Below are 25,864 nucleotides of genomic sequence, written 5' to 3' on the forward strand. Positions count from 1 at the left end.
TAGAAGTCATAAATCTTACACCCACTTACCATGAGTCATTTTTGCTTCAGTGATATCTTATGTTAATAACTTAGGCACATAGAAAGTTTAAAACATTTAAAAATTATAAAAGTAATATATGCTCAATGCAAAACCAGATCAGAACACATAGAAAAGCACAAAGAGTACAGATCACCTGTGATCCTACCAACCAAAGGCAACTTGTTAATATTTTTACATGTATCTCCTAAACTTCCTCCTATGAACATTACATCTATGATAATAATAACAATCACCATAACCAAGAAAAAGCTGCCATTTATTATGATCTTATCACAGGATAGTATAGGCACCATGCTAATTCAGCCACATTATTTCATTTAATCTTCAAAACAACCCAGTGAGGTAGGTACTACTTTTAATCTCTCTTTTACAGTGGAAAAACTGGGGAGGCTGAAAGGTTAAGTAACTTGCACAAAGTCACAGAACTCTTGGCAGAACAAGGGTTAAGATAAATCTTTTGATACCTGAATTCCAGACTCTATTTATCTATGTACACGTACACACACACACACACACACACACACACATATTTTCAAATATTTACACCAAAATATGGTAATAACAAAACCATGTGGTTAGTGTTTTTTCAAGTAACATATTAGAAACTTTGTCGATAAACATCTATCCACATCAGCAGTTTTAATGGATGCATACATTCCACTGTCTGGGTATGAAACAGACTACTTTACACAGTACATTTATGTTATTCTAATATATATGCTTTTTAATATTATAAACCATGCTGTACAAATGTCTTTTGACTGATTAACTTTTTGAGATAAAAACAACCTAAAGAAGAAAGCCTTTTTAAATAGGTTTTTGGTATTTATTCCGTTCCCAGCTACATTTCAAGTGTTCAAACCCCGTGACCAGAAGCTACTGGAGTGAACAGCACAGATACTTCCCTAATTGCAGAGTCCCATTGGACAGCACTGGTCTAGACTGTTCTAGATTGTGCAGATCACTGTTGAATTCTTGGGTAGGACACAGCCTCCCTTTCTGCCTGAGCCGGCTGGGGTGGGCCGCCCGTCTACACCCACTTACTCCTGAGGACCAGCCTCCACGGTGCTGCCTGCTCTGCCCCTACAGCTGCAGCACACAGGATGTGCACTGGACAATGGATTTCCTGCTCCTGCAGCCCCACCCAGGCCAGGAGGTAGAGATTTTAACTACTGACATCACTGGTCCCATTCTAGACTCTCGTCTAGCTCCCAGGCGGAACATGGTACTAGGTGTATGTGCACGGGAAGGCTTTCTAACCGAGCTCCTTATAAGTTTCCCTTGAATGAGCTGGCAGACTGATTGTGTACGTACCCTCACTCTGCTCTTACCTCTACTGTTTCCTACCAAGGCTCTTCAGTATGATTGTAGTGGGGATGAGACCCTTCTCTGAGTTTCCAAAGGCAATACAAATTTTCTGCATTCTATCATTTGAGTTGTTTCAATAGAAAATTGGTAAGAGAGCGAAAGGTGAATCACCACCTTGGACTCAGAAGCTAATGCTTTTAAAGTGTATATTTGTTGAAACAGTTTATAATAACAACTTGATATCTCAACTGGCTTTCTTTACCTTTCCATTTCAAATCTGCTTAAGAATAAGAAATAAACCTAGAAAAGGTTTGCTTTAGTCAAGCATCAGAATATAATAAGCAAGAAACAGCAGACTGTCACAAATTTATTATATAAGCAGCAACTAGACTTTACATAGGATCTTTATTCATGGAAATGCAAATTATTTAAGGTAGAAAGGTAAGAAATATTTTCCAATTTTCTACGTAAGAAAATAAGTATCAGCCCACATGTAATTACAGATGGAAAAAGACTAAGAAACAAGAATTCATTCACAATTCTAACTGTAATTCACAATCATTCTAGAAATCCCATTTTAAGAAGCTATATTATTCTTGAAATTTTTACACACCATAAAAATATATGTTACATAAAAATATATTCTACTCCTAAAAAATATTAAAGATAAAACTTGTTATGAGCAAAGCATTTATTTGCTACTGATATACATCTGTATATCAGTATGTATTACTATTTTTCCAAACAAACAGAATTTTGACTTTAGGAATTCATTATCACAAAAAAGATTACAGTATCAATTCTAATTTCATGCACAAACTCACTCTAATTCAGTCAACAAAATATGTACAGTTGAAAATATTATGATATACAACTAATAGGTCGCGTGTAACAATGCAAAGTACTAGACATGATTTAAGAAGGATGCTTGTGACTAGAAAAAGCAAAAACAATAGAAAAACAATCAGTTTCTAAACAAACAAACAAATTGGGTCTTAAAGCCAACTCAAACAAAAACCTTCACTTCCTGCCTAAGTGCCAAGACTCTCTTGTGAGAGAAGATCTGTTCTGGCTCTTCAGCAACTCACCTGGGACTCGTCTTAATCTCATCTGGGAGAAACTCTGACACTGCCATGTTCTATCACTGCCAGACCTGGCTGACTTGTCATTAGGATCAGGAGCCAACCGCAGCGAAACAACTCTGAACAAAACCCTGCCTCGTCAGTCAAAAGACTGAGGAGGTCTACGTGGGAATATGAAACACCCCCAACACACGCAAGAGGAATCTAATCCACAGTGCTACAGACCCAATTTCCCTATTTGATTCAAGTGCTAAAATTTAAAAAACAACACCAAAGGAGCAAGCCACAGCTGATCTAATCGTATGCCATCTATAGTAAGAGAGCTTACAAATTATTTAGGAGTGTAAGAGCTATCCTTCATAAACTAGAAAGTTCTCAAAAGCAAAAAAGGCAACGTAACAAATGAGAGGCATTTTATAGAGAAAAGAAATACAAGTACATGAAAAAGCTACTAACACTTTTTAAAGCTAAAATCCTACACTAATTAAAGAGGGGAAATAATATCTACTATATATAGGTTTATTAGAAATATATTGTGATACACAATATCAGTGTCTACATATTTATAGTTAGTAATGTATAAACACTGAATGTCAACTTTTTTCTGTAGAGGATTAAAGAAGTAATGAATTGTGTTATTTATTAATTATATCTTCTACATCCAAGGCTAATTACTTTTTTAAGGAAGGCCTTGTCATGACAAAAATCCATAGTAAATGAAAACATGATTTGGGTTTCAAAAGGGTACTTGAATTATACAAGCCTTACATTTTATACCAGGCTCAATGAATATACTTTTACGTACTACAGCTTTAACAGATGTAGGCAAACTTATTCATCAATTAAAACCGGGACCATCCTAGTACTTTATTCACCCCTCAAAAAAAAATATTTTGGTATGAGTGAGTAAGTAAGAAGGAGCAAGAAAATCACTGAAAGACAACAATCTGATACTTGTAATAAAAAGAAAAAACTGTCTTGATGGATAATATATAGGCTAACTAAATGTACACCATGTATCTTAAATAGGTCATATGAATCTCAGGTAGTTTTTGGTACTGGCTGGTAAAAGTAACCACTTTTCTACTTTTTACTGCAGTTGTACAAATTTACAATGCTCTAAGACAATATCTCCCAATTGATGTTATATAACATATTAAGAGCTCTGCTGTCTGTTCCCTCCTCCCCAAAGGGCTCAAATAAGTTTGGAAATGTTGAGTCAAACAGGTTTCCTGACTACGTCTCCGAGCCCTGCACAGGCTAAGGTACACTATGGATCTCCAACAGGGCGTAAGCAGCCTGTCATAAATGCATTTGACCAAGGAACCCTCCCCATTCCAAAGCAGAGCTTCTACTAGTTATTTCCAGGTGCTAGTATTCTGTGGAATATAGTGTGGGAAAGAAATACCACCCTTAAGGCAGCCTACATTGAATAGAAACATAAATTTACGAGATAAATAGATAATAAACCTTACATAATGTTTGATCTTTGGAAACAGCAGGCCTAGAAGGTACCATAGTGTAGCATCTATGGACAACTTCTCTTCTTCCTGACTGCACAAAGAGCACGGGGCTCTTGCTTTAGTAGCTCTCATTCCTCACTCCTCCTTCTTACTGTTTGGGGTCCTTGCGGTGCAGGTTTCCTTGGGAAGGCAGAGGAAGCAAGGATGCTGAAACATAAAAGGATCTAGGGAAGTGAACAAAACTGTGCGATGACGGGATAAACATGGGGTTTAACCACAGTGGCGGGACACTGTGACTGAAGGAGTAAGTTAGTTTAAAAAGGAGGCCAGATTAGTGCTGATCGAACAGAATATAGTTTCATGTCACAACAGTAAGACGTCAAGCAGATCTAGAATAAGACGGCAAGGAAAGTGTCGAGGACTGAGACATACTGTTCCTGATTAAAAAGAGGAGCAACGCACAGGGCACAATACCTGCATAAGACTGCCTGGTAGTGCTTTATTCTAAGGTTCTTTGTACCTAGCAGAACTCCTTTGAATGAGGCCCCAAATGGACACATCTTTTATTGAAACCTAAAAGAATGTTTATGTGACTTCATATCTATTTTCGCCAAACATACCATTTTATAATTTTTCTAAGCACAAAAATAACAATGTTGAAATAAAATTTCCTTTGATTTTAAAATGTTTACTTTGGTAATATTTTACTAAGAAAAGGTTTATAATCATACTAATTATTCATTTTTTTACTGAGCTAAAATTCACATAACAGAAACTTTACCATTTTAAAGTATACAATTCAGTGATTTCCAGTACCTTGATAATGTACAATCATCATCACTGCCTAATGCTAGAACATTTCCGTCATTCCTCCCTCATCCCAGCCCCTAGCAAACATTAATCTGCTTTCTGTCTTTATGGATTTGCCTATTCTGGATATTCCATATAAATGGAATCATACAGTATGTGACTTTTTGTGTCTGGCTTCTTTCATTTAATGTTGTTAAGGTTCATCCATCTTGTAGCAAGTATCAGTACTTCACTTCTTTTTATGGCTGAATAATATTCTGTTGTATAGATATGCCACATTTGATCTATCCATTCATCAGCTGATGGACATATAAGTTGTTTCCATTTTTGGCTATTATGAATAATGCTGCTAAAAACATTTGTGCACACTTTTTTTTTTGAATACCTGTTTTCAGTTCTCTTGGGTATATACCTAGGAGTGAAACTGCTGGGTCATATGGTAATTCTATGGTTAACTTTTGAAGAACCACCAAAATGTTTTCCACAGCATCGACACTATTTTACATTCCCACCAACAATGGATGAGGGCTCCAACTCACCACATCCTTGCCAACAGCTGTTGTTTTCCTTTTATTATTATTATTACTACCATCCTAGTGGATGTGAAGGGTATCTCCTTGTGGCTTCGATTTCCTTAGTAACTAATGATGCCGAACATCTATCTATTCAAGTGCTAATGGCCATTTGAATATATTCTTGAAAGAAATGTCTATTTGAGTCCTATGCCCATTTTTAAATTGGGTTTTCTTTTTTGTGAATAATCATTTTAAAATCCATTAGGCAACCATATTTTCTTCAATCTTTCAGGTCTATAGACAGATTTTACCAATATTTTGATAGGATATTTCCTATTTTCCTTTAATATTTTCTTTATTTACATCCACGTTTATATCTTACAATGCCTTCTGGGCCAGTTCACAATATGTAACACAGTTAACGGTAGCTTACTCACTAAGTGAAAAAGACAACATGATATCAGTAGGTTAACAGAGTCAAGAGTAGCTCGATCACTTAAACTCAGCCAACATTTTTCTGAACACTCCTGCATACAAGGTACTGTGTGGGCTTTAAGTATTTAATTAATTAATTAAAAATATAGTGAGTTTTTAATGCCTTTACAATGGTGACATCATTCATTTCGTATGTTCAGTACCTTGGCAAAAACTTTATTTAAATGATCACCAAGTCTCTGAACATTGAAATATCATGCAGTTTGCTTTTTACAGAATTTTTTTATGATGAAGTAATAAACCAAAAACAATGGAACTTCTTTCTTTTATAAGAACAATTTCAAAGTATTCTTGGATTGTAAATATTTTTATTTTATCATACTAAAATAGTTGGCACTACTAAGTGACATTCTTCATGAACAAAAGCATATTACATTTATTAGGAAAGCATACATTGTCTCTATGGAAGGAAGTATAACAATGCTAATTGTGTTTTAAATCCATGGGGACCATTCAAAGGAGTTACATAAATAATACTGTAACTGCTCTTCTGAGCTTGGTGTAGGTAATGAAAAAAAAAAAGGTAATTAATTTACAGATGTAAAACATTTCCTTAATTCCCATCTAACACTTAACTTTTAAGAACTTTTTTAAATAAAGGGTGCTCAAGTGTAAGGAAATCATAAATATACTAAACATATGTACCATTTTTATAGTATTTAACATATTACACTGTAGAATTAATAAGCACTCTCTCTGTATATAAAAAAATAAACCAAGTCATAAAACTCATACTTCATCTATTTACAAAAAGTATCTGTCAGTGGACCACCCAGAAGTTTGAACACTTTATCAAATGTTAATTTGAAAACCATGACAAAGAAGAATATCCAACAAACAACATGGGAACAGTGTACACTGTATGATCCCAGGGACTGTTTGCGCGGAGGATTCAGGAACTACACTTCAAGAACCACTACCTTAGACCACGGCAAAGAGTTTTTCTATAGAAAGATTAGTTTAACGAAGTATTATGGAATCTTTCTAGAACAGTCAGACATAATCTGGACACACCTAAGATGGTCGCAGGCTTTGACAGGCTCTTCAAGTTAAAGAGGAAACAGAAGCTCAAGGGTGTCACTCTACAAGGGTTACATATGTATTAAACAAGCACTTTAAATTCTTTGGTGGAATAAAGCAGACAATCAATCAATAGGAATTTAGAGCGCTGGACATGTTATATACTTCAACTAACATTTATACGTGCACTCTGGAAATCGCCTAAGATGGAGAAATAAAGCACCTAGTTTCAGAAGTCTTTGATTCCATTAGAAAATAACTCTTATTTTCAAGGACTCTTTGATTTTATTCCTCCCCGTTAAACACATTTTAAATGGTGAATCTGAAAAGACAAAAAGGAAGATTCCCAGGTGCCAGGAACAAAGAAGAAATCGAATCAGAGCCAAAAGAATGAGCTGATGAGTAAAACCTATCGGGATATAAGACCTGGATACAGGCCCTAAGAGTTGGGGTTCTAAATTCTCACTTAAAAATAGAAGTTGATGTCTTAGATGCATATGGTTGAGATACTGGAAAGAGACCCCTCCACAGGGCCCAGAGCCTCAGAAGAGCAACAGTGAAAAGTCAGTGAAAAGAGGATTAGAAAACACCCTACCCACTGGCCTGGCAAACCAGTGAGGAAGTTTGCTCTGTGTCCTGGGCCTTGCATTGTGCGGTGTGCAGAACACATCAAAGGCAGGGAGAAAACCTTAAAGCCAAACAGAAAACAGAGATTACCTAGGAAGGCAAGACATCACGGACAGCACATGTCACAGCAGCAATAACCAAGGCTAGAGGACCGCGGAGAACTCTTCAAAGTGCTGAAAAAATGAACTTCCATTTCTATATCCAGCTAAATTATACTTCAAAAGTGTACTTATACTTCAAAAAAATAGACATTTTTGGTCAAAGGTCAAAAAATTGGTCATTAAACAAGTCCTTGCTGAAAGAAACACTAAAGATATACCTCAATAAAGAGTGTGTGCCAAAAAAGAATTGTGTAAGTAAATCTAAATAAGCCCTGACTGTAAAGAAAACAAAAACATACAAAGTTGGGGAGTAGGAGGTTCGGGAAGAGGTAATGTAAAAACAAGGTGGAACTTAAATAATAGAAAGAAATAACACAGGGAGAGAGCTGAGTTCGAGTTCTAAAGTCCTTCTTGCACTACTTAGAGGAAGCTGAATAAACTTGAGAATTTAAGTCAAATATGTATATAAAAATGCAAGAATAATTACATTAGAAAGAATGTAAGTCATTTCCAAACCAGAAGTTTAGGAGAAAAGCAAACAGGAAAAAAATCAATACTTCAGAAGTCAGAAAAGAAGGGGGTGACAAAATCAAAGCGTAAGACATAGAAAACTTGAGAATAACAAAAATAACTATATATGAATAAACACATTCATGTACACAGATTAAACTCTTCCAACTTAAAAAGGATGCTTAGATTAGAAAGGAGATTAAAAGGAAACTAAAATTCATTCCACAAAAATCAACTTCAATTAGAAGGGTGCTGCTATTTCTCTTGAATAAAGGGCTAGAACAGCAAGCAGAATGCTTTTTAACATGCCAATGACTTTAACAATCCAATAGACAAGTGTTCTGAAAACCATGATTCACAAAGTTATGTAGCAGCAAATGGAATCAGAATTCCTTAGTACATTAAGACTTGTTCTTTGGAGAATCAATGAACTTCTCTGCAATAGAAAACAACCTTACATTCTACTCCGATTTCTCAAGAGAAGCTCTCAACAAGGCAGTGATTCAAGGGACAAAGTGTGACTTTTAAGACACTGGACAAGACTTCTTTCATGATCTTTGGCACAGTCTTTGATGCTAATGTAAAAGCAATGATTCATGGTGACCTATGGAGCCTTCTTCCTTCACCAATGCAGCAAAACCAGACGTATTACCAGGTACTCCATCAGTTTTAACGGCAAGCCACTTTTCACTGTGTTAACCCTCAATGGTCTTTTCCCAGTTCCAAAATGGGTTCACAAAACAAGAATTCTTGATGGCATCAGCATGCTCTTAAAGAACAAAAAAGAGAAACTAGCTTCTCTAAGAAACATCAGAATTTCATTTGGTTACATGCTGAAAGAAAATGGCATAGCTTCCAATTCCTTTAAAACCTTGACTTGAGAGATTACTAGGAAAACAATGTCAATAATTCTGGAAGAACAATACCATCTAAAAGAGGCGTTCATTGTTCTGCTCCCGAAACCATCCAGAGTTCCGAGCGTTTCATCAAGGACTCTCCAATCATATCATTACTTCTGCTTACGCGATTTAGTAAGACAAGGCTTTTGTGTTGGGGCATAACCAAATTTAGGGAAGGTTACAGTCTTTTCAAATTAAGCCACCTTCTTGTCAAAACAGTTCACACTGCCCAATGTGTTTTCTGGCTACGCAGACATAGAGGAGGCTTCAGCTTTGCTGGCTTCTGGCTTCCATTAGCAAGAACCTTGCCAGCCAAGAAAAAAGCATGACTTTGTATCCCTGCACACTCACGCTTCAGAATAAGCTCAAATGACACATGTTTTGTCCTTTCTTTTTCTTTCCTTTTTTCTCTTGTTTTCTTGTCTTTCTTATTGTATTTTTAAAATATTTTTCCATTTAAATTAGACTGCATAAATACAGATGGCATGGTAAATTTTCCTTGATTCTTAGCAGTGGGAAACTGATCTATCTCCACATGCAGCAACAATGAAAACTGTACATAATCTAACTGGATACACTAATGATCCATGACACCCTGTATTTGTTTAAAGTAAGGGAAGGGGAAAAGAAATTCCTTAGCAATTTTGACTTTCAGAGGGAAAAACGTTTTTAAAAGGCTATTTTCAAAGTAATAGAAAAATGTATTTTTTTAAAACCTTTTTTTTTCCTTCATGTTTTCAACCCTTAGTTCACAGACTTGTAAAGCCCTAAATTCCATTCATGGATTTAGGTAAAGAATTGCTAACCTTTTATCTCTAAGGTCATTATAAAATATGGATTTAAAATGTAAAATACTGGCAAATACTGGAGCTGACTATTGTGGCAGAATGTGTTTTCCAAAGATAGCCACAACAGTGTGTCTGGTACCACATGCTCTTCTAGCACATGCCACTCTCCCAGCAAGAGGGTAAATCTGTCTCGATGCGTTTTTGACTCACTTTCAACCAACACAATGCAGTTGAAGTGACAATGCATAGTTTGTGAGGCTTTGTCCAAAATAAAACAAGGCGGCTTTCTCATTGTTCACTTTAACACTTAAACTTGGGCTGACTATTGCTGAGGCCACCGTGTTCCGCAGCAGGAAGCCCACACGCAGGCGCTCTGGTCAACAATCCCGGGCTCTGGGGGCTCCCAGCACAGGTGCCACACATGGTGGTGAATAAGCCCTCAAATTATCAAATAATTCATCACATTATTCCAGCTCCCACAGTTGATCCCAACCTCCAACTCTTCCCGACAGAAACCCCAGTCATCACAGAGCTGAGAAAACCATCCCCACTGTGCCCTTTTGAGTTCCCAATTCACAGAATCCATGTGCATAATAAAAAGGGTGTTTCATGCCGCTAAATTTTGGACTAGGTATTAAGGAACAATACTGGAATAACTATCTCAGGACCTAATTACGGGTACAAATAACCCCAGAATAAGCTCTTATACATGTAGATAACCAGGATAATAGGGGAGAAATCACTTTCAAGTTAATTAACTACTAAATAAACTCACGATTGGAATAATTTCCCCTTGATTAGTGCCAGCTATTTAACAATTCATTTACATTTACAGTGAAATTTCTTCTGATTCTGAAACATCTTTGAGCCTTACCTACTAAAATACCTGCATTTTAACAAGACCCCCAGGTGATATGTAGCCCCATGAAGTTTGGGAATCTCTAGATTATAGAATGACCAGCTGTGATGATGTTGGAGACAGGTTAATATAAAAAGAACATGGGCAGGCCCGGTGGGACTCAGGCGGTTGGAGCTCCGTGCTCCTAACGCCAAAGGCTGCCTACCTGTTCGATTCCCACATGGGCCAGTAGGCTCTCAACCACAAGGTTGCCAGTTCAATTCCTCGACTCCCGCAAGGGATGGTGGGCTGCGCCCCCTGCAACTAAGATTGAACACGGCACCTTGAGCTGAGCTGCCTTCCGGATTGCTCAGTTGGTTGGAGCGTGGGCTCTCAACCACAAAGCTGCCAGTTCGACAACTCAACTCCCGCAAGGGATGGTGGGCTGCGCCCCCTGCAACTAACAACGGCAACTGGACCTGGAGCTGAGCTGCGCCCTCCACAACTACGATTGAAAGGACAACAACTTGACTTGGAAAACATCCTGGAAGCACACACTGTTCCCCAATAAAGTCCTGTTCCCCTTCCCCAATAAAATCTTTAAAAAAAAGAAAAAGAACATAGGAAAATCCATAAAGACAGAAAGCAGATTAATGATTGCCAGGTGCTGAGGGAAAGGGGGAAAAGGAAATTACTACTGAATACAGTGTTCCTCTCTGGGGTGATAAATAACATTCTGGAATTAGAGAGTAGTGATGCTTGCACAATTGTGTGGATATACTTAAAATCAAGGAATTATACACTTTAAAAGGATGAACTTTATGGTATGTGAATTATATCTCAATTTTCAGAAAATAAGATTAACAGCACTGGGCCCTTTGCAGTCTCGCCTACGAAAGTGTCTAATTGGTTATCTCTGTACTATATGATTGGCTGGTTTCAATACTAGTGATTGGCTATTACAATTAAAGATAGAGAGTTACATTAAAAATCATTCTCTTTGATAAAACCACCCAACTTTCTCTTTCCTGTATAAACTATCTAATGTTCAGTAGTTGCATTTTATATAGACTATGAATGGAAACCATATCTTCATAAACAGAAAAGAGAAGGAATAATTAATAGCTTGAGCAGAAAGGAATATATAATCTAGATTGTAATAATTCCTTGAAATTTTGCAGTATTGCTGTATTTCTAATTATCATGATTACTATTATATAATCTTCTGTATCTTTCCCCAAAATAATCAATCGAATCTGTGAAATTCAGGTCACCATCTTCACCTACCCCCTACTCCTGCCTACCTCTGCCCTCTTGCTCAGTAAATTGTGCCATCAGCCACCTAGTTGATCAAGAGAAACATTGTGGTCAACTTTGTCTTCTCTCTTTTTCCATCACTGAATGTCTGCTTCTTCCAACCTCTCTGTTATGCTCTAATACAAACCGCTATCATCTTTTATTTTGGTGTCAGCAAAAGCTTCTTACCAGGTCTTCCTTTATCCATTCTTACCCCTCTTCAATCCACTCAGAAGGCAAAGATAGTTTTAAAATTCAAACTTTGTTTTCTTTCTCTTAAAAACCTTAAATTATCCTGATGATTTTAGGATAATCCTTAGTAATTTACGAAGTCATTCAAGATGGCCCCAGTCTAACACTTCAACATTTCTATCCCCAACTCTTCCTCTTAACCCAACCATTTTAGACTTCTTTCATTCCTTTAATGCACCAAGCTCTCTAGTCTTTATTTTGTATTTTTTATACTACTAGTACCTTATTGAGGTATGATTTACATACAGTAAAATGAGCAAGTCTTAAGTGATCAGCATGAATTTTGACAAACATACCACCTATGTAACTATCAACCAGATCAAGATATAGAACATTTCTATCACTCAATCAAGTTCACATGTGCCCCTTTCCACTCAACCCTTCCCCCAACTCCTGGCAACCACTATTCTGATTTCTACCACAATAGATATTTCTGTCATTCTTGAATTTCATATAAATGAGAACAAACCCACATGTATTCTTCTGAGTCTGGCCTCTTACTCATCGTTTCTGAGATTCATCCATGTTACTGTTCAGTTTTCTTTTTTAGAGTTGAATAGTAACCTTTGCTACAGATACACCATAAATTATTTATCCATTCCCCTATTGGTGGACATTTGGATTGTTTCCTGTTTAAGGAGATTATGAATAAAGTTGATAAGAATGTTCTTCACAAGTTTTCTGTGGTCACATACAGTGATTCTTCTTGGATATATATACCTAGAAATGGAATTTCTGGGTCATACAATTGGTATATGTATAAATTCATTAGAAACTGTCCAAATTTTTTACCAAAGTGGCTTTGGTACCTTTTGTGCGTCCATCCCCTCCATATCCTCACCTACAATGGGATGATCAGTCTTAATTTAGACCTCCTAGTGGATGTACAGTATTTTCTCATGTCGTCTAATTTTTAGTCAAAGTAATATATTTATAATAAAAAAAAGTAATATCAAAGGGATTATAATCAAACAAACCTGTAATCCATCCCTCCCTTTCCCTACGTACAACTACTTATAACTTTTGTGGTTTTGGTTCTTTGGTTTGATTATTTCCTATCTCGAAGTGTTTATATCACTATTCTTCACTTTGAACTTTAAACATTATTGATTTTCTGTTATAATAGATGAAACTAGCTGATTTACACCCCCATCTCCATCTTCCCTCTCCATCTTCTTTACTCAGATGATCATTTTTACTTCATCTATTGTTTACTTTTAAAATTATTCTTAACACCAATTTTTTGTTTCAACTCTGGACAGTACCTCTATTATTCACACATTAATGAGGGTAACACTAGCTGCTGCAGTACACAAACCCCAAAATTTCAGTTGCTTAACACAACAGAAATTTACGTGCTGCTATTGTAATAACTCATTAACTTGGTAGGCTTGAAGGGAATTAAAACAGTACACTCTTCCAGTTATTCATAAAACTTCTGGGCCTTCCTACACGTTGTTTTCTCAGGCCAAATGCCTTTTCCCACTTCCTTCTCCTTCACCCAGCCAGCTCCCGTCTGTCTTTCAGACTTCCACGACCACAAAACCCCCAAGGAGCCCTCTCAGACTCCCAAGTATGGGCTAGATTATCATCCAGCATTCTGCTTAACATTGTGATGGCATTGATTACATCGTGTCAAAATTGGTGTTTTCTTATCTGTCTCCTCCAAAACAATATATTTCTTAAGGGAATGGGAAATTTTTTGCTCACTACTGTATCCTCAGCAGTTAGCACAATGCCTGGATTATAACAGATACTCAAATATTTCATGAAAAATCAACTTATTATTCCCACCACTTATTCATTAAATCATACATAGTTATGGGAAGGAGAATCAGAATGAATCCAGAATTTTAAATAATGAAAATAGTCCACAAAGTTTAATTTTTTATTTTAAATATAATTTGCCTAAAGTACTACTGAGAAAACTTTATCAGAACACCAAAGTCTTTAGTTGTTGTTAATACGGTTAAAATAACAAATTCAAATAAATTATTACATTTATTAAGAGCCCACTTTGTTCCAAGCATTGTACTAGACAGATTCCAAGGATTCAAGGGTGAATATATCAGACACAATCCCTGACCTAAATTTTATGAAGGCAAAAAATGAACCTATACTAAAAATACTTTTAAAATGCTAATATATGAACAACAAAAAAACCCTGCAACAATGGGAATCTCAATTCCATTAAGCCCACTAACTGGACTGTTCATTTTTGGACAAGAGGAAAACAGAGCATTGTAAATTACTAATGAATAACAATTGAGCAATTGTTTATGTGATAAATGATTTCTTTATGCTTCTGGGAAAATTCTGAGTATGAATCTACATACCATACATAACTAGACAGGAAAACAGTTCCAGATAAGAATAAGAAAAACAGATAAAATAAGTACAAACAGTTTTTGTGGAATCACAAACAGCTACAATCGTGGAACAGACCTACTTTGGGCAAATGGTGGGAAAAAAGACAGAAAACACATAAGACACAAGTAAGAAATAAAAAGGGGAACAAGAAATAGGACAAACAATAGGAGAAAAAGAAGTGAAATGAAAAATCAAATGATGGGATTAAAAATATTACTTAGCATACTAATAAGCTTCACACACGTTTTGAATTCAAGGTAAGAATTCGAGGAACAATTAGAATTTCTTTTCAGAATCTCCTAATGAGTTGTGAAGCCCACAAGTTAATTAAATCACATATAGCACAGTGTAGATTTAGCTGAACCCAAAAATTATGGTAATTCAATGCTACCCAAAACAACACACAGAGTGTCAACTCAATTACATGTTCCACAATTAGGTATGCATCTATGACTGATTAGCATTTAGATATTATAATTAAAATGCCTGATTCTTATATATTTAAATGTTATTTCATTATAAATTACTTTCTATTTTTTATAATAAAGGGGTTATAGTGATTTTTAAATTATGCATGTAAATAGGTTATATCACCTATGAATTTCAATTCAGGGTAGTAAAGGGAACAATAAAATAATTGTTATAAAAGGGGAATTAGGTCAATTGGGGTTGAGAGAATATACAGCACCTATATTTAGGAGTAAACTTATTGGGTAATAAGGTCTGTAATTCTTAACTTTACTAAATAAACTGTTTCCCTCAGTGTTGTAATATAATTTATAATTCCACTAGCACTACATGACAGTTCCAGTATTCTATATCCTTGCAAATACTTGATACTGTCACCAATTTGCTGGGCAAAAATATATATCTTACTGTGGTGGTATTTTGTATTTCTATGATCATTAATATAATTGAGCATCTTTTTTATTTATTCACCATCTGTTTCACTTTTTAAATAAAGTTCTTATTTAACTCTTTGGCCTGTTTTTCCATTGGATTAAAAATACATAATTTTAAGAATTCTCTTTCAGAAAGACTAACCACACCCGCAACACCCAAAGACCAAAACCACAAATAAAGTTAGGCTTATTAACCAGATTATTTTTAAAATATAAAGTGGTATGGCAAACTTATTAGAAAGGTAGACAAACCAAAAGGAAAAAAAAAAGCTTTTCTAAAGTGGAACTTACTTATAGAGAAAAAAGGTGACAAAATAGGTTATATCCAAACTTCAGTTACTACTCTGCAAATAAGGGTTTCAAATATGTTTTTCTTTTCTGATATTATTTTACTATCAACAATACCTAGCATTATTATCTTGGGCAAATTCAATCCTTTGGCAATCATTTTGTTTCTAATGGTAATTTACTTTCAACTATTTGAATGCTACATTATCTAATCACATCACTAAAACCTACAAAATGTAGCATTTCCAATTAATTAAAACATTTTTTTTAAGAAAAATAGTCTATTCCAACTTTGAAAACTACTGAGCTGCTGAGTATGCGAAGAAGCTTATAAACCAATATTTGTCTTATCAGTTTATATCATTCTTATTATATACTGAGAATTATATAAAATAATTATAAAACAGAATTATGTTTTGAACAATAATTTCATTCTTTCGAAACGCAAGTACATTAACTCTAGTTTGTATCTGTTAAAGTTCTACTTCATCTTGACTTTGCACTGTTCGATTGGTTTTTTTGCTTGTTAATTAAGCCAAAGACCTCTATTTAAAATGTGCACAGCTCATGTCACTGATATAAGAAAAAGATGTGTAGCTGTGTCAATATGATAATCCACTGGTATTTGAAGTAACTATCCCCCTTAGTCCAATTGTGCTCGATTCTTTGCTTTAATGTGTTATAGCACCAAATCCCTAATTGTGTGCTTCCCGTTTCGGATCCCTGTCACTTTAGATTACCCTATCCACTAGGCTCTTTCTGCTGACTTGAGCCAGCCATTGCCTGGCTAAGTGCCTCCATTTCTCATTTTCCTGGTTACTCCTGAAACCCTACCAGCGGCCTCCCAGGTCCCCAGCCTGCCTTACCTCCCTCATTATCCCCTCCCTCCTCTTTTCCTCCCAGGCAAAGACCTAGCTCCCAATCCTCACTGCTTACATAATACAATTTCTACTCCTGCCTCTGATTGCCATAACACCCCCTAACCTCTGACACTATGACTAATCTCCCCCAATCCCTACTTTAGTTTCCAATGCCTCAGATCCCAGGCCAATGACCTGGTCCTAAAGGGCCTGTTGCCATTTAGAAAACTATGAAAGAGGTAAGATATATCCCCGCACGTAAGATTTTAATTCTGAATGTGTTTCTCCATGGAAACAACGTTATAAGTAGTCTTCAGTTTCTTTAGTACTAGAGTACCATGACTCAGTTACCTATAGGCTGCATAGGCTTTGGTTGGGTAGACTGGTAACCTGGGCATCATTTATATCAACGTTTCCTGAGGGAAAAGGCATTTCACATTTCAAATAACTGACTTAAAAAGACTTCCGCCTTCCTGAAAATGCTGCTCTGTATTCTCTCAGCAAGCAACACTGTGTTACAAAGAATGGTGATCAATATCTGTTAAATGACTGATATATTGGGGGGGTGGGGGAGGGCACAATTGTGTCTGCTACTATAGTATATTTTAAATATAATTTAGCATTCAAAGACCACAACAAATTAACTGAATTTTTTAGAACAGTATGTACTGGCCCCCCGTTTATTATTACTGATGTAAGCTATGGCCACCCACAACTTACCCTCCATCACATTAATGAATTCAACTTAAGAGAAAGGAGGAAAGTTAACCTTAATTGAGAATTGATTATGAGACAAAAGGCTTACATACTATAATTTATTGTTACTGCAATTCTGTGATATTAGGTACTATTAATTCCACTTTAGACATTTAGAAACTAAGGTTCACAGGAACCAGATGTATTGATAGTTGGTTTATATGATTAATAACTTTATTAGGCAAAAAAAGAAAAAAAGAGAGTACATAGACGGAGAAAAATGTTTAATTCCAAATCCAAATAAATCAAAATAAGTAGTCTGAAGGATGAACCAGAAATAAAAGTAGAAATTAGCTATATTTTAACCTAAGAGCTTAGATGCAGTATGTGCCACTAAAATATATGCAAGGGTCAGACTTTCTGCTCTCATGGGCAATTCCTCCCTAAGAACTTGAACATATTTGAAAAGAGAAGTGCTTCGTCAAAACATTTCATGAGATTTATTTGATTGATATACTGGTTATAGGGTAGGGCTGAGAATGATCTGGAACATTAGGAAGTTAAGAAGCTCAGGGATTCTGAGAATCTGGGCAACCAGTGGGCTGCTGTATGGCCTACTTCCTTGGGAATGCCAGCCCTAGAAGCAAATCAAGGTATGTCCTGACACCCCTTTACAACAGCTTCATTTCTATAGCTACCTAGAAAATGGATCCTGTTTCAACTCCATTATAGAAATAATGGAGAAGTCCAGATACAACCCCAAGTCTATCTGAATCCAAAGTCCATATTCTCTCTCATTTTACAATCTGAAACCAAGGGGATATTTTTTTTAAATAAATACTTCGTTTTTCTACATCAATATCTTATTTTGAACTTACAATAAGAATAACCAAGATTATGTTGAATTTTATAATTTAGTATCTTCTATAAGATAATTTAAAAATTATTTTTTTAAAGTTTATCGGGGTAACAATGGTTAGTAAAGTTACATGGGTTTCAAGGGTACAATTCTGTAATACATCATCTATATAGCTCATTGTGTGTTCACCACCCAGAGTCAGTTCTTTCATCACCATATATTTGATCCCGTTTACTCTCATCTACCTTACTCTTAAATTAAATGTATAGATTCTTAAAAATAATTTACTTTAAACACAGTGAAACAATTTCAACAAAAAATTATATATTCTTTCATTGAAGTTGAAATAGGAAAAAGTTATTATCAATCAGAATAAAAACAACCATTTACTGTGCATTATTTCAGACTCTGAGCTTAGCCCTTTGCATGCCATTATCAGATTTATTTTTAGTCCTTATTCTGAATTATGTCACTATAGTGTAATTTTGCTTCAATATTATTCAAGCGAAAAATAAGCAACACTAAGAATAAAGAATAGCCAATTAAATCTAATCTAATTAGAGCAGGAATAGGAAATTGATCATTTTTGTACTTTTAAGAGAATAGAGATCTTCAGTTAAAATAAAAGGACTATAAACAGTAATTCAACATACACAAAAAATAAAGAGCACTGCTAAAGGCAACCACAACAATAGCAAATGAAAAAGAGAGCATAAATGTATTTTTGTTTGTAACTTTTTTTTCGATATGATCTAAAAGATATTGCATAAAGAATAATTATAAAACTGTGCTGATGAGCTTATAATGTACAAGGATATAAGCACTTAGGCACTATGCTTCTATAACAGCCATCGAAATTTGTGTCCAATCTCTATCACGCTGTGGCTAAGTCATTCAGGTAGTGAGAAACTACTACTCAATCTAGAAACTCTGCATACTATGTAAAGTTCTATTAGGCAAACTCTCAATAAAAATATGAAGGCTGTGAATGACTTTAAAAGTTAAGCTTTTCTAGCTTCTACACAATAACAAAACAATCAACAAAATGAAAAGTCAACTACATAATCAGAGAAAATATTTGCAAACCATATATCTGATAAGGTTTAATATCCAAAATATATCGGAACTCATTCAATTTAATAGAAAAAAATCCAATTAAAACTGAGAAGAGGAATTGAATAGACATTTTCCAAAGAAGACATACAACTAGCCAACAGGTACATGAAAAGGTGCTCAACATCACTAATCATCAAGGAAAGGTAAAACAGAACCACAGTGAGATACCATCTCACACCTTTTACAATGACTATCATCAAAAAGATAAGAGATAAATGCTGGAGAGGATGTGGAGAAAGGGAAACCCATGGATTCCTCGGCATATATTAGTCTCTATTTCAATAACAAAGTTCACAATAGGGTTTTCTTTTCCTAATATTCATATACTTTAAAAATCACCTAACTACCCAACTATGGATGGTGAATTAATGCTATACTAAATTGTCGTACTCTAAAACAGCAAAAATGCACACCAATGGTACTCATATTGATTGAGATAATAATGTTTAAGAATTTTAGGGAGTAAAAATCGTGTACTAAATGCATATTCTGGTAGGATATTTGTAACACCACTTTGCAATTAATAGAACACTCCCAAATTGAACATTTAAAGCAATATATTTATATTCTAAAGTAAACTTAGGCTCACAGACTCCTAATAGAATTTGTTTTGTTCTGTTTCTTTACCTATTCAACAAATATTCACAGGGCACACGCTATGTGCCAGGCACTAAAAGATAAGGTCCCTGCCCCTCAAAGTGTGCACAGTCTAGTAAGAAGCTCCCATTCTGAAATCAAAAACTTTATGGTGAGAAAGGACCTCATAGTTCCCTTATTTCACAAATAAGGAAACTAGGACTCGTGGTTAATTTAGCTACTAAGACAGACAGACACTCAGGTCTACAGATTTCCTGCCTCATGTTTTCTTTGCACCACACTTTTTATTACTAACAGTGATGATGGCGTGCTTCCAAGTGAGTCACACAGAAACATGGAACTATGGGCAATGTATGTAATAGTTACCAAATGAGAGACAGAATTCCCTATTACATGTGATATTATGATAAAGCCCCTATAAGAAACTGAAGGATTAAACAAGACACTGAAGAACAAAATAAGGCAATATAATAGTAAGCTTTCTAATCCATAATTATGGTTTTGATCTATAAAATGGGGATATTAAAAGTACTCATTTCATATAATTGCTGTGAAAATTAAATTAATACCTGAAAGTACTTAGTAAGCCTGGTACCTAGTAAATACTCAGTAAATGTTAGGCATTCTTATGGACAATCATTACTTAAATGTATATGTATGTCCTATAAAGAAAAAAAAGAAACTGTATTTCTTTAAGGAATTATCCTATTATTATGATGGTCTTATTTTTCTAGCAACTAGTAAAATTTAGCACTAGAACATTTATTTCTGAAAAAAATTTTAATATGCATAATATCTAATAGTATCATCCCTTTCTCTATAAAGACACATCAGTCCTAAAATTACAGAAAAATATATTAATGAAATTATTTACATTGAATCATAATTTAAATTAAATCCTCACTTAGTTCAGTATTCCTAAGATTATAAACCCTAAATATTAAGAGAATGTTCAAAGATGACTTTCAAATAATTAACAAGTTTATGCAGCTTTTCTCATTTTATATAAACTATCATTTATTAACGTCTTTGAAATAACCATGCATTGTATACATTAATGACACTATTTTATATTAATATCAATCATCATCCAATATCAATAACAAAATAAATATTTATATCCACTTACTGCAATCTCTCTACAAGCTGACATGGATATTCCTGTTCCTTCAATTTGCTTCAATGCATATTCTTTTTCATCTTTTCTGCATATGAACAAAAAAAAATTATTTTTTGTACACATTATTTTGATTGAAAATTATAACTACAAAAACAATGAAAATGCACTAGTCTTGCAGTGATATGTAAATACTACTGTCACTATGCATGCACTGCTTATTATTTCTGATATTTCAACTACAGAAATATGAAATACCAAACAAAATTCATGTCACAATGAAAATACCAGACAGACAAATTTCAAAACTGAAACAGAACAGGATACTCAACACAGCACTAGTTTCAAAACTAAACAAACATAAACTCAAGCATATTGCAAGATAATTCTACTCCTGTCTTAATTATCTGGAGTCTACGAAAGCATTTTGTTATAAACATTAACCACAAAAATAAATGGCAGATGTAAACTCCTATATTCATTTAAAGTAATTTCATAGTGTAAGAACCACTAAATAGGAGGGAGGATCTATGGAAAAATGTTGACGGACTGGGATACCCTATTACTCACCTAGGATAAAGGACAGACATTCAAAAGTCCCAAGACCTCAACCAAAAGCCTTGGAAAGACTTCAAAACTTCAGCCAACACCTCATTCACAAGAACTCTAAGAAAAACCCAGTAGTTACAGTGAAATGTCCAAACAATGGAGGTAGGATTAAGAATTCTGGGAATCTACAGTAATTACCAGGGTGCTTAACCAAGGGAAGACAGCATTTCAATAATGGTAATACAGTCCATAAAAACATTAAGAGTATCAGATGAGTGCCACATAGTAAGTATCCTCAGGGTACTGACTCCAGAAGCAGCCACAGCAAGATCCCAGCTAAATGTCACAAATGGGTTCATACCATGGGTTGTTCTGTTAAGAGGAGTATAATCCATGCCCTCCAAATTTTGTCTTTTGATCACTGTATTTTGCCATACATAATGAGCATTTTTGCCCAAATTTGTGAGGGAAAAATAAGGATGCGCATAATTCTGTATCCATATAAATGTTTTTAATTCCTTTATTTATGCTTATGAGTTAAAAGTGTAACTCTAGAAATCAATAACAATATCCATCTGAAAAATAATACCAGGGAATACGATCATCCGATCATCGGTTTTGTTGAACTTACGGTGAACTTGCAACAACGAGTTCTTGGCCTTCTATGATGTGTAACTATCATAAATTTGTTACCGGTATATAAAACTTTTTGTACCTTGTGTCTGTTCTTGTGTTTTGTAATTATTTGTTACATAAAATTTCTTGTACCATGATACGCTAAAAAATAAATGCTAAAATTTCTTTATAACACAAAAAACAAGTACTTAAATGTAAACAAATAAAAATTTGAATTAAAAAGTTAAAGCAAAAGAATTTTTCCCTGAAAGGTTGGGCCAAAAATGTGGGTGTGCATTATACACGGGAGCGCATTATACACGGCAAAATACAGTCCACCGTATTAGAGCCTCAGCAGGTATCACCATGTCACAATGGTTTCGTGGAATGGTAGTACCTAAGTACTGCCACACCTGTCCTACTTACCTATTGCTCATTTTCCCCATTCTGTGTTTACTAGCAGATAAAGCAGTTTAAGAGGTTATCAGGTTATTCATAATATGTATTTTAAAACATTTAAAGTGCCTTTTGAAGATTCTAACAATCACGTATGCTTTGAGCAAGTAACTGAGTTAGGGTTACTTTCCCCCACAATCAGTTTGAAAACTACATCCATGTCTCTTCCAATACATGGCATTCAAGGTAATAAAGTGGCATTTTGGTAAAGAGAAAATACACCAGACATATCAACAAGATGGTCTGTTATGCAGTTAATAAAACGATAATCATGAAGGCCATTAGAAACATGGAAAATGTTTGCCATATACTACTGAGAAAACACACAAATTATACCATATAAAATATACATATATCTAGACATATATGGAAAGTAATATAAAAAATAAAAAACAGTTGTGTTAAAATGTAGGAAGTTACATTAACTAGCTTTAGTGTTAATATTATATTGTCTTTTGAATTAGAATTAGAGGGAAATAGAAAAGAATCCAAAATGATTTGACATTATGAAAATTGTCAACTACTATAACAATCTTTAGTATTGTCAAAGTGGTATCTTAGGCATGTTTTCAGGAGCAAAGTCAAAAACAGGGAAAGTTTAAGTGATCATTTTTTTTCCTTTTTCTGTTTCCTCCAAACATAAAACTAGACTTTTTTCAGACTACCCAGAAGCCACTAAAGAAGTACAAAACAGCAGGTGGCTGACTGTAATTAAAACCAGATGTCTCCCGCCACCTTAAATATATGTGTATATGTGTGAGAGCACTTGTGCCTGAGATGCTTAACAGTGCTTACAGTGTAAATTTCATGATTTAATAATTAAATTAACTACCAGGTATCTATTGCAGAATAAACTTAATAAATTATTAAACTTGTAGTAGCTTTCTGAAAAAATTTTCATAGGAAACCATAATTTTTAAACAGAAATAAATTTCAAGCCCCAGTTCCCCTAAATGAACTGCTCCAGACGCTCATGTAATTGCATAGTTTTATTTTTAATACTGTAAAGAATATTACACAATCTGGATAGGTTATCGTTGCTATGGAAACTATAAGATATTTGCAGTAAGTCAAAAAGTACAAAATTAACACATCACATTAATGACTTCTGAATTTCATATCCAGGCTGTCAAAGGAATTTGAAAGCTTGGGCAGAATAGACTGACGCATAGACTTCTTACTCTGAATTATATGGGTGGGATCTAGGAACAAACCCAGTAATTATTTCACTTAATAAGTTTAAATATAACTTCCATCTCCTAAATTAATAAAATACTCCAAGATATGCAAACTTCAAATTTATTTGCAGCTTTTACATTGAAGACTGAAAGAAAGCGCATATATCATTACCATTTCTCTTGCATATTAACATCAGATGTAAGCGATGATGTGGCACCTCTGAGGTTTACCATATGAAGAAGTGGCAGCATACCAGCAGGCATATGGGGCTCACTTTCACCACCGTACTATGTCAATGCGAATCTTCGGTCAGATGCCAATACCTTAGTTATGAAACTAAAGATGGTCCTTTCCCACAATGCCCACAAATATTTCAATGACTAGCACGTGGGGCAGGGAAGCTTTATTGCTCTCAACCCATGTGAGTGCCCCTCTCCAGGAGTTCCTCCAAAAGGTGGGGACAGTGCATGCCCCACAGCTTACATGTCTCGGGTATACCTAATATTAAGTATCATAAAAGTATAATCTGCTTTTTCACGTAACAAGGCTGAAAAGCCAGTGAACCTGGCCTACGCTACTCTGATAACCTGGCTTTTACAAGCAGCTTAGTTCTTTCTTAAAACTATTTTGTTTCTAAATTACTATTATTTCTAAATAAAAGTAGTATATTATTTACTGTAATAAAGACAAAGGAATTTCAAAGCCTTCAGATAAGCTGCTCTCTAAATTTTAGTGCATATTAGATACTATGGTTAGAGCAACTGCATACTGAAAATAATCAAAGGAGTTTACTAAATAAATCCAGGAGAATTAAAAATATATAAATGTGTAATATAAACATGGATATTTTTAATTTAGAATTTGTTTAATTTAATGACATTTCTCCTATACGTTAGTAATGCGTGTGAAAACCATGCAGGCTTCAATTTCAGCAGTCACAAAGAAAGCAACTGTTCGACAGGAACATTATGTAACAACAAAATAGAAAAATTAGTTTGGCAGAGACTGTGATCCTATTACTTTTTCCATCTGAGACACTATGTTCTAGAAAACTCCTGATGCAAGCAATTCTATAGATAATAGAAAAAATAAGAAGCACATAGTTGTGCAAACTATAGAAATCATTGCCTTAAAATAAAAGCTTTAACCAGACTCAGTGGTAGCATTTAAATGTAATTCAGGGAAGAGCTGCTCAAGCCTAAAGAAACAAGGTCAGTATGTAGGAACATGTCTTGAATGGATTAGGAACTGGCTTAAAGAAAAAGATAGATGTATACCTTTCAATGCCTACCTGTCAGTCTAAACTTGGTGACCAGCCTCCAGCAAGGTGAAGCAGCCTGTACGCACAACTAGAGTTAAGGGCTGGCCAGAACCCCATTTCGTATCATCATAACTAAGTAGGCCCAAGGCTTTTTGGCTCCTATCAATACTACTACTAGGTGTGCAGTTCATCCCTGGGCCATCTTTGGTCCCAAGGACTCATGGCAGACAAAAATTTAGAAACATCTTTTAAGAAAAAAAGGCAGACATTCAAGCTCAAGCAAGGCTAAGGGAAAATTTTTAGTCTTCAAATTAGTAGGGTTAAAATCCATTTATGTTTCTAAGGAAAACAAAAGAAACTTACTATTTTATTTTACATCAACCAACAAACAACTACTGAATAAATATTATATGCCCAAAACTATGCCAAACTCTGAGGATGAACAAAATTAGAAACTGACCCTAGATATCTGTGATACCCTAGATATCACGGAGTCGCAATTCAGCCAGAAAAAGATTCTGGGTGAGCAGGAAATATAAACAAATAACTCTGATATGACTTCTTCTGCATCTAAGAAGTACGCGTCACAGGCACAGAGACAACGAGACTAGTATTTCTTTCAAAGCTTTAAGAAAGGTAACTACAAGAGTAGTGCCTTTAAGAGAGGAGTTTCTCAGGCACAGCACAGATGATGGGGATAGAGAATTCCAGGCAGAAGTATAGCAGAAGTGTATTCTGACAGAAGCAGAAGCATATCCAGGCAGAAGCATATTCAAGAAATCGCTAGTATGTTCAGTATAGCTGGAAACTGGGGGCATGGCATGATGGCAGGGGCAAGAAATGAGGTTAGAAAAGAAAAGGAAAGGGACTGTGTGAGCGCAGCAAAGAAGCTTGTATCTCATTATGTAAATGGTGTGGAACGAAAGGTTTTTAGAACAGAGAAGGTACACTAA

At 35.0% G+C, this 25,864-nt stretch overlaps 1 protein-coding gene across 4 annotated transcripts in view; it reads right to left on the minus strand.

Moving 5' to 3' along the window:
• Positions 1 to 25,864, minus strand: part of CDK19 (cyclin dependent kinase 19) — a 130,561-nt gene that overhangs the window by 63,643 nt on the left and 41,054 nt on the right. For 3 of the 4 annotated variants that reach the window (XM_019735007.2, XM_074333445.1, XM_019735006.2), the window contains one exon: positions 20,864 to 20,939. The exons of the other annotated variant lie outside the window; for it this stretch is intronic. In XM_019735007.2, coding sequence (XP_019590566.1) covers positions 20,864 to 20,887 — 24 coding nt within the window. In that variant the 5' untranslated portion in view covers positions 20,888 to 20,939. The remainder of the gene's footprint in view (positions 1 to 20,863; positions 20,940 to 25,864) is intronic. 4 annotated transcript variants of the gene reach the window in all.

Source organism: Rhinolophus sinicus, linkage group LG05, assembly GCF_036562045.2.
Source record: "Rhinolophus sinicus isolate RSC01 linkage group LG05, ASM3656204v1, whole genome shotgun sequence".
Taxonomy (NCBI): domain Eukaryota; kingdom Metazoa; phylum Chordata; class Mammalia; order Chiroptera; family Rhinolophidae; genus Rhinolophus; species Rhinolophus sinicus.